Below are 15,182 nucleotides of genomic sequence, written 5' to 3' on the forward strand. Positions count from 1 at the left end.
TTATTTTTTGTTGGTATTTGCTATTCTACAATCTACAACCTATAGTGGACTTGTGGCGGAACGATTATTGAAAATACATCCATGTTGCTTTATATTGTTATTGAAATGTTTTTGGTCAATCAAAATGACTTCATTTCTTTACCTGCATCGCAATTCGGCAATTCTGGAACCCAATTGGAATCTGTGCAAGTAGAATTATAACCTTGGATACCTTTTGGTTCGATGCACTCTGCATGTACCTAGGAAAGGAAAATAAAAAGGTGATAAGGTGATTTCTGTTCACTAAATATATAGGTCTTAACGCAAGTATATATGACATTTTACCATTTTGCTAGGGACGCAAACAAGCATGACTTGTTGCGGCCATGAAGCGCGGAAAAAAAAATTATATCAATGTGCGAGTTTGCTTCGAGTAGCAAGTATTCTGTCTAAGAAAAGAGAAATAGAAATGGAGAAAATTCTGTGATAGCATTTTATCATCTTATTATGGTATATAAAAGTTGAGCTTTTCATTTTATTTGAGAGATTATCACAATTAACATTCAGATATTAACATTCAGATATTAACATTCAGATATTACATTTATTGTCGAAATGACTATTGATATTTATTTCATATAATGAATGATGATTATATTGCGTATAGAAATGTTTAAATTACTAAAATAAATTAGAATATGTCGGAATCCAAACACTGGTACTCAACCAAATCTGTTTGGGACTCTAAAAATATGTAGGTACTGAATCATAGGTACTCAATGGGGTTTCGAGAAAACTCGAACACCGACGTAACGCTTACGATTGTTCCCGAGTTTACGTAATCCGGGGTTTGGTCATATCCGTTCGCAGTAATGTTCGGTTTGAAGTCATATCGGGACGTGTTGTACACACAGCGATCTAGATAGAAACAGAACTTGTTTTTATTTACACACATTGGTACTTAAGCAAGTCGGCAGAAAAACTTGACCTCGCGCTCGTGCGAGTACAGTGCAGGAGCCCCAGTACTTCACATAGTTCATTTCATCTTATCGTCATACATTATTTCCTAATGATAAACGTGCTTTTCAATTAGGAAGCCCATATCATCCATCATCACCTAAAGTAATGTACCTGTCTAACATACGTTTACCTTCACCTAATATAGTATAAACGACGGCCTGCTACGGTTTTTATATATAATTATTCTTCCCATATCATGTTTTGTAATTACTATTTATTTTGGTTGTTTACCTGTGCAGTATTCAGCGAGAGGATTCTCTTAATCGGGTATTACCTGGTTTGCAATTAACATCCACAACCCATTGGTCGCTTTGACAAGTATATGTGTCGGTCCCATTTTCGGAGCAACGGGGATTCTCCACATTGAGAACAGTTCCGTCCGGGTACCGCATACCAGACAAATTCTTCAGTATTTCATATTCGCTTGAGTAAACCCCGTTTTTGGATAAGTCAATATCCGGGGCTTTACAGAACACTAATGGCATTTCAAACAGAAAAAAATATCAAATATATACACCGTGACATATTTACATATGATCAAAGGCTGCAAACGTGTCGTTTTTAAGATAAAAACAACACGTGTGTACACCATTACATAATTTATGTAAGATTATAGCCAGAATGTGAGCATCCTGGAAACAATATTTTGTAAGCTATGTTATTTATATTAATAATCTTTAAAGAAAATTTCAATTAAACACTCACTTTGTGGCTATGTGTCGAATTGGTTTCTAATAGGTATGTGAGGTTTGGATTATCAACACTTGCTCAACATTTAAATGTAAGTGTTGCTGCCAACAACACACATCTGTCTCGCAGTTAACATGCACACTTGTACTTAAACTTAAACGTTTAACACACTAGCAAATCTACAGCTAGGGAAATATTGGCAAACGAACAAATGTAAATCGAAGCCATTGACTAATATTAACAGATTTATTTGATAGTTATGTATTTACTGATGGGAAGGGAGAAGATTTGAAATTTCTTCAACAGTAACTCACAATCTTTGAAAATCAAAATATTTGTCAAATAAGGTTGTTAACTGCAATTTTTGTCAGATCATTTATATTTTTTCGAGTGGTAAGCCCCTACCGTCATTGCATCGTCGGACAGGTTCTTTTAGAGGTCCTTGACAGAAGCATTCGCAGTTTTTCCCCACAAATGCATCCTTCGGGCATTCTACGTTAGTACACTTTTCTAAAATAGAAGGTATACACAGAATGTCAGGAAAGCTCATACAACGTTGTTCGACGTCCCATTGGTTAAATACACGATGTTAACATTATTCATAAAGTATTATTATAATACGAAATATTAAATTATGGAGTTCCTATTTTTGCTTACATTTATTATAATTTATGTGTAACATGCACTCTCTATCATCAAATATAGTTGTTTTTTCGTTTTAAACTAAAAAACAAATTGTTTTTAAACACGGATTACGTGCATAAACATAACCAAGAAGCTTAATTTTAAGAAAATGGCTGGTTTAGACACTATCACAGTATTTGTTTTTCAAATTTTAAACTTAATTTGTTAATTTTCCTATATCAATATGTCGACATACTTGTACACAAAAACATACCAACAACGGCACATTGAACAAGACTTGATTTGTGTGAATTGTTGATGCCGATCGATGTTCTAGAACTCATTCAAAAGACTTCCGATACGGAAAGGTAAGCATATTTACTTAAAATGCAACTTTTAAATTGTTGTAACCTCTTTGTCAATATTTATTATATGAACCGATCATTTTAACGTCTATTTGAAGTTCAGAGTTTCGTTTGTACTTGACAATTGACCTTTATAGAAACATTTATCCAAGTAGGGTCATGAATAATGGTTACCAACACGACTTCATTGGAAATACTTAATTTCTTCTATAAACTAATTAAGTCCAACCTGAGCATTTATACATGGCGTTCACAATTTGCACATCATGGAAGCTGAGGTGTTGTGCTTCTCCAATAATATCCAAGTACGTTTTATCAATCGGTTCCATTGAAATAGCATCGCTTGGGTTGGCGAAAAACTGAAAAAATAGATCTGCTGTTTATATATTTCATGAATAAGCTGTCGTCAAAGATTTGATAATATGTGTATATTTTATTATTTTCTTCATGAAATCACCGAGAATCATCGACAGCATATTCCTGCTCATTACTGTTAAAACAACTGTACGTTGTTCATTCAATGTAAATTGGTCTGAAAATATTTTAAAACATAGCAATTGGTTCATGCTACGACGATGTCTATAATGTTCCTGTGATATTCAAATTATCGGAGGATATTTGTTAAGGTAGCGCACCCATAATGGGCACCTTTCCTAATATAATCGAATGTATTATTTTCTTAATAAGGATCATTTCACTGAACACATGCAAATTTTAGGTCGGCTTTACGTGCTTTTAAAAACAATATACCGATTTTGTCAAAGCCACCCCACGCTCGGCTTGTGTCCTGTTTATTTGCACCCCTGGGGTATATGCAAGTTCTATTATTCATCCAGATTTCCTAATATGGGCATGCAGTTGGTGTGTACAGATGCAGTAAAGATGTTTTACGTTTAAACAAGATGAAATAAGTAATAATTTACAGACCTTTACTTTTTATAACTTCTTATTTATGGAAGAGCGCCATGAAATGGAAGTGGTTTCAGCCAAGTAGAAATTGTTAAAAAAAGTGTCATAAAATTCAAAATAGTATAATTTAAGTAATATTTTGAACTTTGTTTTTATAGGTACGCTTTGTTCAGCAACAATAACAAGAAATAGATTTACCGTTTACTTTTTGAAATAAAAATAAAAATGAAACATGCATGATTTATTTTCAGCAGTAAATCACCCACTGTAGCCATAACATTGTTTTAACCTAAAAATTGAAAAATGTGCATAAAATTGCAACATATTTAAAAATAAACATAGCTTATATGCTAAATTAAACCAAATTACGTTAGAAAAGAAATAAAACGCGTCCCAAAAAGTATGCGTTGTCGGCAGGATTCGAACCGGCGCGAAAAAATCCCAAGAGATTTCAAGTCTATCGCCTTAACCACTCGGCCACGGCAACTTTACACAGACTCTTCAATCTTCGAAGAAATCGAGGGAAACTTTATGGGTGCGCTACCTTAAATGGCATTTCGTGCTGTTTTTGTTTAAAATATGCCAAATATTTCAGAGAAGATGTTCTTTAAATAATGTGTAAGGAAAACGACATTCGATAAACATTAAAGACCGGATTAGCTCACACTTGAACACGTCGGACAAAAAAAGAAGTAAGGTTGCCGTGGTGAAATTGTAATGGTGTTCGCCTAGCGACAGGGAGATCACTGGTTCGATACCCACTGTCAGAGCGTTCTTAAGATCTCCCCCAAAGACACCAAGAACTGGTTCTAGTCCCAGGAAATGGACTCGATAGCGAGTCAATAAGCCTGAGGCTTTCGATGCAATCGAGCTAAAATAAATAGGTTTAAACTAAAAAAGAAGTAGCCGTTGATTTTCTATCATAAATGGATACTTACACGTTTTCCGTAATGCATTATGCTTCGATAGTCATACGACTTGTTAAAATCGAGATATTCGCCCGCGGGGAGTTTGTCAAATTCCTTGTGGTTTTCCGGGTTAATGTATTCATAATTTACAGTGAGGTAATTGTCCCGGTCTGCCCTCATTTGCTCATGGTACAGACCAATGGCGTGACCAATCTCGTGTAAAACGATCGGCAACTGCAATGTGAAATGTCAGCTCATGAATGAACAAATAACTGAGTCCAATTGCTTATCAAATGTTTTAGAGCATTATAGGTTGTAGCAATCTGGAATTGACGCATTTATTTCACATAGCAAAGGCGGTCTAAAATGATTAGCGTGTGTCTCATAGTGGACATAGATTATAAGAATATATGGTAAACTAATGTGAAATTGCTTTCAAAAACATTATGATGAATGCAATATATACTAGAAAGTCAATCTCGTGTCAACAAATGGACATCTGAGTGTTAAATATTATTTCCGTATACATGTTTAGGTCAATACATATTCATATATCTTATTTAATATTAGCAAAACTGTATGTGGTAGGGGACAACACACACGCAGTATTAATATATATAATTGAATTATTTACAACTGCATACACATTTACGACACGGTTGCCGATTCAGTTGCCATTTACCATAAACATTAAGTATACAAAAATCATACCGTTTTCGGTGCCGTGAGCCGTTTATTGCCGATATTGAGATCAATTAAAAAAAACACGAAAGCTGCAAAAATGAATGAAGAAATGCAATGTTTAACGTGCATGTGTCCCAAGGCAGACCAGTCATTTTGAAGAACGAAATATTGGTTATCATTCGACCACTTTATCAGGTACTTGACTTACAATAAGCACTTTACTGCAATTAAATTGATATTTACCGTCATACACTTTTGCCGATCCAGGGAAATGTATTGGGGCCCTGTTGCTCTTCCTACAAACGACTCGCAGCGGCTTGGTGGGAAAATAGGCGAAGTTATAGACATATATTATCCTCAATCTGGGAAAACTGGGCTTAATGTATGCGCGTAAGGAGTCGTTCTAGAAAAACCTGTGCAAACCGTTAGTTTACAAGAAATATTCCAAAACATCGAAAGACACAGGCTAATCTATGACTTTACGCAAATGCGTTTAGCCCATTTTTTAGAACGAGGCGCAAAGTATGGTCTTGTTATTGTACCGCATACAAAGTTGAATTTTTTTCATAGTTTTTAACCTGTAGATCAAACAACATTTATGTCGATTATTTGTTTTTGTGTTTGTTTTTAAAATTATACAGACACAAATACTTACTTAAAAGGTTAAGGTAAATTTAATTTGTTGAAAGAACAAATTCATACATCAAACCAATAGCATGAATAATTAGTATATGATTAACAACATCATGCAATACAACTACACACTCGTCAGGTCTGAATATGATACGGTCGTATTGGTTTGTTAGTGGTTCGAAGTGCAAGCACGTGTGTCTGCTCCATTGATTCATAGCTTCCCTAATAGTGAGGGTTTCACGGGTATCTGCAATAATTCAAGCACTCAAGTAAATTAAAATATCGTTGAAAAAAGCCCCATAAGGGTCGATGTTTTAAAAAATCTGTTCTGTATTTTATAATTGAATATATTCATATTATTCTATATCAGCAATATATTGCAGCTCAAATAGTTTATGTCGTATGATATCTTTTTCAACAACTCCATTTTGTTCGTGATATCTTTCTGTTAATAAAACGCTTTTTAGTTCCAAAGCGCGAGAGTGCTTGAGCCCTATTGATAGCACAAGCCAATAGGAATGGCAACATAAATACTAAAAATGACCTGACAAAAATATTACTCATTAACAATACGAACTATAGTTTTATTTGTAAACATCGTTTTGGCGCTAATATTGTCAATTAAATAGCGTGCAAGAATATTTTTTTTAACGTTTAAAAGGTCACATAGACATGGTCGATATTGTGCCCGCCTAGCAACCGAGAGGTCACGGGTTTGATCTGCACTGTGAGGTCGTTCTTTAGACACAGACGGTCAGACACACACAGTTTTTTCAGACTTATATAAAAGTACATCGTCTTCATACTCAAAAATACGCATTATATTCTGTCACGTGAATGCGACTAATCACATAACATTATAAAACATAAAGTCAATTAAAATACAAATACAAATAATATATGGTAAGAACGCGTAAGTTCTGTTTACACGGTGCCTAACCAATACGGATAATACCGGAAACTTTTGAACGATTCCGGATAATACGCGATACGGCACCGGATCATATCAGAAATATATTGACTGTTTTGAGGTAAGCGTGTTCTTTTATTTCAATATTCTTTTTTTAAGTTAACATTTTTAACCAAACCAATATTCCACGGAACAACTAAGACATTCATTAAGTAAATTCTATACTCGTGCTCAGTAACACAAACGTCAATATGCAGAGGTAACCTATATTGTCCAACAGTTTATGCGCAAAACATGTGGAAACGGAAGTAAAATGCAGATATTGGTCTATATTAACAATGATATTAAAATTTCTGAGCTAGTTTCCTGATGAAAACGGCAGCATAATTATTGTTTAATCATTGCCATGATGATTGACGGTTTAGTTTGTAGAGAAAACACGTATTTTATGTGTCGATTGCTGGCACCGGATAATGCATGAATTAAGGCACCGGATAATAGCCCAAACTAATGAACTTAAGTATAGTACTTTTAAAGAATATTTTGGACTCTGCTTATATGGTTAACATTTAAAGAATTTCTTGATTTAAGATTGTTTAATGAATATGTCGGTTATTTCTCGTCACTCAGACCTGACCACTCTGTCTAAACGCCAGTTAAACGCATGAAAAATGTCTTGACCCTGCCCTGAAAAAGCTTATTTAAACTAGACATTAAAGGTTACACACTGTATTGATTCTTACAAAATCGGATGTAGAACGCGTGCTATTGTAGAACGACCGATAAATCGTTAATATCTTTAAGATATAACAACCCTTTGATTGTTTTAATATATAAATTATATAAACGATTTGATCACCTTTGATTGTTTTAATATTAAAATTATATAAACGATTTGATCACGATTTGAAAAAATGTTTTTAGACCAGTTCAGCAGTAATAATTGTAAAATAGAATTGTTGGCGTATTGTTAATCGTATTTATTAACCATTCATGTTTACTTTGGTGCGATTATAATAATTGTAATTTATTAGTTTATTGAATATTAGGGAGTTGTTTGTAACCTTCGGTTTAGATTTAGAGTGACTTCCCTTGTTTACAAATGCACTTTCCTCTAAATGCACACATGGTTTGTCGTTTTGGGATTATCAATATCAACATTCACTCATTCAGAGCTATTAACTGTTTTATTTGTAAACAATCTATGTTTAACATACAATAGTTTTCATTTCATAGTTCACTTATTACTGTATGCTATTTGTTTCAGATACCAGTGCCCTCACATCTGTCATGATCTGAGTTCGGATTTAGAGTTTGAAGTTCGAGATAGTCAGATAGAATATGGTGAGTACATAGAATATGGTGAGTACAGTCTCAGATGATAAGCTTACTCCATAAATAAGGGCCACTGTTCCATATTTATTTGATTGGATGTAGCAGTGGCAGTTCTCCCTCTGGCCCAAACTTTTCTGTAGCCAAATTTACCTTTTTATGTCTGAATTCTTATTATTTAGGATATTTTATGGGTGATTATGTAGAAATCCTTGTAGCCCAATGGATTTTTGGAGCTAAATTTTACTATTTGTAGCCATTGGCTTATTTGGCAAATGACAGAGTAAGCCCTGTGTGGACTGATTATTATTATGCCCCCCTTCGAAGAAGAGGGGGGTATATTGTTTTGCTGGATGTCGGTCGGTTGACCAGTTTGTTTCCGATCAATAACATGTGATCTGATTGACCAATTTGATTGATAAATCCCATGTGCATTTTCCTTTGCCAATAGATGACCCCTATTTAAATTGGGGTCACTATGTCAAAGGTCAAGGTCACTGTCACACTAAGAGTGAAAATTGTTTCCGATCAATAACTTTTTAACAAACGGACTGATTGGTTTGATATTTCCCATGTACATTGGCATTGGACAGTAGATGGCCCTCATAATAATTAGGATCACTAGGTCAAAGGTTAAGGTCACCGTCACACTAAGTGTGAAATAGTTTGATACTTCACATGTGCATTGGCCTTGGACAGTGGAAGACCCCTGTCAAAATTGGGGTCACTACTTCAAATGTCAAGATCACTGTGACATTTAGTTTTATTTAAGTGGCTAAGTCACACTTATATGATAAGATTAACTCATATGATCATTTTTGTTGCGAAAAATCCCCTGTCAAGGTCCTGTTTAGGGTGGCCTCTGTCTCCGACCACGGAGCTCTTGTTGACTTAAAAAAAAAATGGAACAATTTATCCTGCTTTGATCAACTGCTGTGCCCATGGCATTCGTAAAGTAACCATGAAAGAAAAGTGTGCCAGTTGAAAGGCTCATGACTTCGGAGCAATAGCACATGTCAATTGCTAAAATATGATAATTTATTTCAGGATTTCACAAACGAGTTTTTTCGGGTTTGCGGTGACTGAACAGGAGCAGGAGAGTTTTGTGGTGTCATCTGAAACTGATAGAAATGAACACAATGTTGAGTCTGGAGACCAAGCGGATAATTTATTGTTTGACTGCAACAATAATGAAAAAGCCACAGAGCAACCTTTAGACTTAGAATGTTCTGTTGAAATTGTTGTTGACAATAAGAAGAAATATGAATGCAATATGTGTGAAAACAAATATAGCACAAAAGACATTAAGTTAGCAATTCCAATGATTGTCAAAAGTGCACTGTTTGCGAAAAAGTGTTCTATTCCACCTATGACTTAAAGAATCATATGAGCAACCACAGTAACTTACGCACTTACTCGTGCATTGAATGTGAAAAAAACTGTAAAACAAAACGCGACTTAAATGTTCACAGAACAAGGCTACACAAATCTTACTTTAAATTTGTGTGTGAAGTATGTGGGAAGGGTTGAAATTATAGAAATGAGTTAGATGGACACAGGGCAAAACATGATGGGTCCAAACCATTTAAGTGTCCTAAGTGCAACAAAGCATATCAGTACTTGCCTAACCTGTCACGGCATGTGTGCGGAAAAATGGAATCACCCAAGTGTGATAAGTGTGGAAGCATTTTCAAGACAAAACGCTACCTTCAAGAACACATGAAGGCTCATGATGACCCCGAACAACATCCGTGTTATGTGTGTGGAACATTTTACAAATATAGATCTTCTTTTTATAAACACAAAAAGAAGACTGGTCATTAGTGTTTTAAATGCTTTAGTCAGAATAAGTACAGATAAAACTCTGGATATATTATAATGTTATAAAGGCATATAATTATACAGTTATATCTGTTTACTGTAAGGCCTTAGCAGAAACTAAATGGCAATAGTAAACCCTCATGAACCTTATAAGCACTTGTTTTTCAGCAAGTCTTCATCATGATGTTTGCTCAGAAGCTTTGCTTAGCAATTAGGAAATCATTTTGTTGACATAAAGAAGCATTGCTTTTGAGAAAGTACCAATACCCCGAATACCAGCTGCATGAAATTAATTCATATTGTGGCATTTATTGTTTTAATGCAGTCATCTGAATATTAATCCTGCCTTAAAATATAGTGTAGCATTGTTGATTTTGTGTCCTTCTTAAGATGATGATGATTATGATTGGTTGGTTGATGATTAACAGCAACAAACTGTCTGAATACGTTTTATTAACCAGGTTTTCCGAAGGAAAAAAACTGGTTATTAGATTGGCGAATGCGGGCGGGCTGGCTGGCTGGCGGGCTGGCTGGCGGGCGGGCGGAACAAGCTTGTCCGGGCCATAACTATGTCGTTCATTGTCAGATTTTAAAATCATTTGGCACATTTGTTCACCATCATTGGACGGTGTGTCGCGCGAAATAATTACGTCGATATCTCCAAGGTCAAGGTCACACTTTGAGTTCAAAGGTCAAAAATGGCCATAAATAAGCTTGTCCTGGCCATAACTATGTCATTCATTGTGAGATTTTAAAATCATTTGGCACATTTGTTCACCATCATGGGACGGTGTGTCGCACGAAAGAATCACGTCAATATCTCCAATGTCAAGGTCGCCACGACTAAAAATAGATTTTTTTTAAACAAACTTACAAAGGGGGTTAATTTTGTTTGTTCATTTCAAAAGTTCAGTTTGAGTTTTCTCCCTTTATCAGATTTTTCTTACACAATGAAAACCTGGTTTTGTGACACTTTTGTCCCTTGTTTAATATTCTTGCTATTTCAGGTAATGAAATTTATTTTTGGAGAATATTACAACTGTTATAGTTTAGATTGTTATTAAACAGTATTTGCATATTGGATATATATGTGTTATGGCTCTGCATTAAGGTTATTCTGTTAAAACTACTTGCATTTGAATGCTTGATGCATGGTATATGTTTGTTAGGGCTGACTTGCAGTTGTTAAATAATATTTTCTACCCCATTTACGAGATGCCATGGTGACAAGCCAGCATTTGATTGTATGAAGTTTTATTTCTTTGAGCAAGATGCTTGATGATAATTGCAACTTTTTCTTTCAACAAAATATTAATTGTGTTATGTGTATATATATTTTTCATTCAGTTTTCACAAGACAGAAGAAACATGCTTTCTTATATTCATTCTTTATTGAAGTGTCTATTGACTGAAAAGTATTAACTGTATAATATAAATGTATAAAATCGTGGCAGGAGCCGCTGGTCTTCAAGTTCATTTTAAGTTTGACTATTGTTTTAATTTTTGCTGGTTTAATGTTGAGTAGTATCAATAAATGTGTTCTTTGTAGCTTCAGTATTACAGAAAAGAATAAATAACTAATCTAGAGTCCACTGTTATATTTGTTTAAGCTTGTAAAAACATGTTTATAACCCAACAAACTAAGTTTAGGGGGTATATATGAGTGAGATTGTCTGTTGGTCGGTCTGTCTGTATTAAGTGTCCGCTCTCTAATTCAAGTTGTTTTCATCCGATCTTCACCAAACCTGGTCAGATGTTGTATCTAGATGATGTCTAGGACAAGTTTGGATATGATTCATGCGGGGTCAAAAACTAGGTCACGTGGTCACTTAATGCGTTTTAAACATTAAGCATGGTGTCTGCTCTCTAATTCAAGTAGTTTTCATCCGAGCTTCACCAAACATGGTCAGGAGTTGTATCTAGATGATGTCTAGGTCAAGTGTGAATATGGGTCATGCCGGGTCAAAAACTAACAAATAAGTTAATGTTAAGTTTCAACTGTTTTATTATGCGAATTATCTTCAGACAAACAATGGTATTTGACATGAGAAAAATATGCTTGTTCAATTATTGTTTATGAGGTTTGTTTTTCATAAACAGGAGTTTATTTATAATCTGGTACATGGATATCTTTCTGTTAAAACCATGCAATCATAAATGATTGAAGCATAAATAACTCTGGAATAGAATATTTGGCGCCACAGCTACAAGACTATAAATTCTAATACATTAGAATGTTTTGTTTTCACACTTTGAAATAAAATGCACGGTGTTGTGATCATCAGTCACACATTAAAAAGCAGAATGCCATCAAGCTTACAGCCACATTGGATGTGCAAGGTGGTGAGACAAAGAAGACACTGTATGATCTACAGCACTTTCGTGGCTGATCCTTTAGCGGGTTAAAAAAAACAATATCCTGTGTATTGAAACATCCAAAGATCATATAACAACCTGTCTCTTGTCAAAACAATATGTTTTATGTCAATACACAAGCCTAAGTAGCGAGCACATTCAAATCACATTGCTGATATTGGAAGGGGGGACTCGTTCAAAAAAACTACAAATGTATATTCATTTAAATGCTTTTTGCTAAATTACATTCGAAACCCCTAAAAGGTAAGTTGAAACAAATAGTAGTTATTATTACCATATAAGATTTCACTTTCTTCAAATTTTCATAAAATACATTGGACATGTTGATAAAATTGAAAGTTTAATTCAACTGTCTAATGGTCGTTGCAATAGAACAGAAACAATGCACCACATGCGAACACCGCGTTTGGTATGTACTGCCATGTTAAGACCTTGATTTAATCAAATTTTTTAATAGTGACATAGTAGTTCGTTCTGTTCCGTGATGAACACGTTGTTCTCCTAATGTGGTGACATAATACAATTTACACTTTCATAGTGTCCTCCAACGTTATACCAAGACGAGTGGTTGGCAGAATCTTTGACTCATCGCATTTGTGGTGGCTGCGAATTGGCAAACAGCCCCTTGCGACCTCATGCGGTCTGCTGATATCTGACCGTTTCGATTTTCGTTGTCTTTTTCCAAGCCTCGTAGGTGAATCAAATGCATGATTTCTGAAAACAAAGAACTATACGCCCAAATATAATAAAACACTGCAGACATCTCCCAAGAATTAAAGAAAAATTTAAACCAATCTAGCGATTAATTGGAATTTAAATATAAGGCATGTGGAACTAGTGTAATGACATTTCATGTGTCCTTTAATGTCAATTGCGCAATACCTGCAAGTTTAGATTATACGCTTTTGTTACAAAAACATATATGCATAACACATATCTGCGTTTAATGATTTCGTTTTTGTCTACCACTTGTTTGCATATATACGCATTTCATTAAACACATTCGAACATCGTGGCTGTCTGGTTAGCGCAGTGGTTAGTACTCGCGCTTCTCGCCTAGGCGACCCGGGTTCAATCGTCACTTCCGGTACATGAGAGCTTGATTAGTGGTCGCCATACCGGACTGGCGGGGTTTCACCCGGGCATTTTCTGTACCACCACTCCAGCACAAGACCACACCAAAATGAAATATCTTTCAGTTGCAAGCAAATACTAGTAGTTGGAAATTGCAGCCATACCGGTTTTGCAAAATGTGTCCCAAATTTCGTGAGTCCAGTAAAGTAAATAAGGTAGGAGTGCTGGGACACACTCTGGTTTCTCACATAATGCAGCCTCAGAATCAAATTTACTTGATGATGTGGAAGGTACTGTTGCAGGTTAGTTTTCTTCGCGGAAGTTAGTTTTTTTTTGGTTGATGTAACCACAGAGACGATTTTCTCTTTCGTTTCAGTCTGAAAAATATACAAGGAAAATGACGTCATATTATTTGCGTTTCCATACAGTATTAACGCATAGTAGCTTTGCATGCCTTTCCATTTATACAACATATCATGAATTGTATATTGTGAACACTTGTGGTAATTTATTTTTAAATTTCATGATAAATGACAATTTGCCAGTCCGGTCAAGCTTGATTGAACGCACGCACGCACATATACTAGACAATTGCTACAGCTATATCGAGATTGCCGCAAGAGGGCGCGACACACATATTATACATTTTTTCATGTTTCTCTTAGTAGGCATTATTTCTTTTAGGTGGGAGAATTTAACTGAAAAGTGCGAATATACATCGATACAATCCGTATCGTCAACTCATATCCATTTTTGAAACCAACGTCAAGTACTATATAAAAAGTTTCACATAAGATGTGCACATGTTGTTTATAAAACCTGCTGAAAAGCACGTAATCATCCGTATATGTATCAATTGATTTCGTGTATTATCCAGTGCCGTGTTTCCGGACTTTATCCGGTGCCAGTATTTTATGGCTTCGTCTGTTATCCGGTGCCAGTGAAATCAATATGCGACCCTTTTAAAACGCAAATGCTCACGTTTTTGATGTTGCCTGTAAATTCCTACGATTTTATTATACATCTAAATAATTTTTAAAAACATTACAAAGTAGTAGTAGCATATGTTTTTTCTCGCCAGTTACAAAAATGCAAGTTTTTTAAAAGTATTTCATGACTATGAGATAGGTATGGTTCATTTGTTTTCGTTCGTTTTGATAAAATATTTTATTTTCATGTCGAAATTTGAATTCAACCATAAGCTGAAATACCATAATGTTCCGTGAGCAATAGTATTTGGCATACTTACGCTGTCTTGTTGACTTTTTCGCTCACAATATTAGGCACATCCATCATTTCGCCTTGTCTATGTTCTGATATGATCCGGTGCCGTTTCGCGTATTATCCGGAATCGTTCAAAAGTTTCCGGTATTATCCGTATTGGTTAGGTACCGTGGTTTAGGGTGTGGTAAAATATATTAAACTGTATTATTTAGGATCGTAATTCGTATAACTAGAGCTTCTTTTATATATATGCATACATTGGAAATTACTAATCTTTCACAAGAAACTAATACTTTGTGGAATTTATACACAGATGGGTTAATACAAAATGTACTGCTTATCCATGTTTTTCTTAAATAAGTGTTACATCGGCATATACATATGAAATGATACTTGTCTTCTAAATCACGTCATTACAACATAAACAATAACGTTCATTTCGTGGAATGTTGTTCTGGACATATCTGCCAGTCTAGATCTCCACGAAAGACATAAAGCATTGCTTCTACACAGGAAACGGACACGAGAGCTTTATAATAAGCCTTAGATGTTCGATGCAATCGAACTAAAATAAATAGGTTTCAATTAAAGTAAACGTATAAAACATTGTATTATGTAATAACTTCGATATCA

The 15,182-nt window shown here is 34.9% G+C and overlaps 1 protein-coding gene and 1 non-coding gene across 2 annotated transcripts in view; both read right to left on the reverse strand.

Annotated features, from left to right (window-relative positions):
- Nucleotides 1-15,182, reverse strand: part of LOC127839657 (uncharacterized) — a 41,060-nt gene that overhangs the window by 20,297 nt on the left and 5,581 nt on the right. The window contains exons 5-10 of the mRNA XM_052368039.1: nt 4,526-4,729; nt 2,908-3,037; nt 2,095-2,199; nt 1,274-1,474; nt 800-897; nt 143-239 (exon numbers count right to left, since the gene is read on the reverse strand). Of these exons, the coding sequence (XP_052223999.1) occupies nt 143-239; nt 800-897; nt 1,274-1,474; nt 2,095-2,199; nt 2,908-3,037; nt 4,526-4,729 (835 nt within the window). The remainder of the gene's footprint in view (nt 1-142; nt 240-799; nt 898-1,273; nt 1,475-2,094; nt 2,200-2,907; nt 3,038-4,525; nt 4,730-15,182) is intronic.
- Nucleotides 3,993-4,074, reverse strand: Trnas-uga (transfer RNA serine (anticodon UGA)). Its single transcript has one exon. It is a non-coding gene; the product is annotated as a tRNA-Ser (tRNA).

Source organism: Dreissena polymorpha, chromosome 7 (assembly GCF_020536995.1).
Source record: "Dreissena polymorpha isolate Duluth1 chromosome 7, UMN_Dpol_1.0, whole genome shotgun sequence".
Classification (NCBI taxonomy): domain Eukaryota; kingdom Metazoa; phylum Mollusca; class Bivalvia; order Myida; family Dreissenidae; genus Dreissena; species Dreissena polymorpha.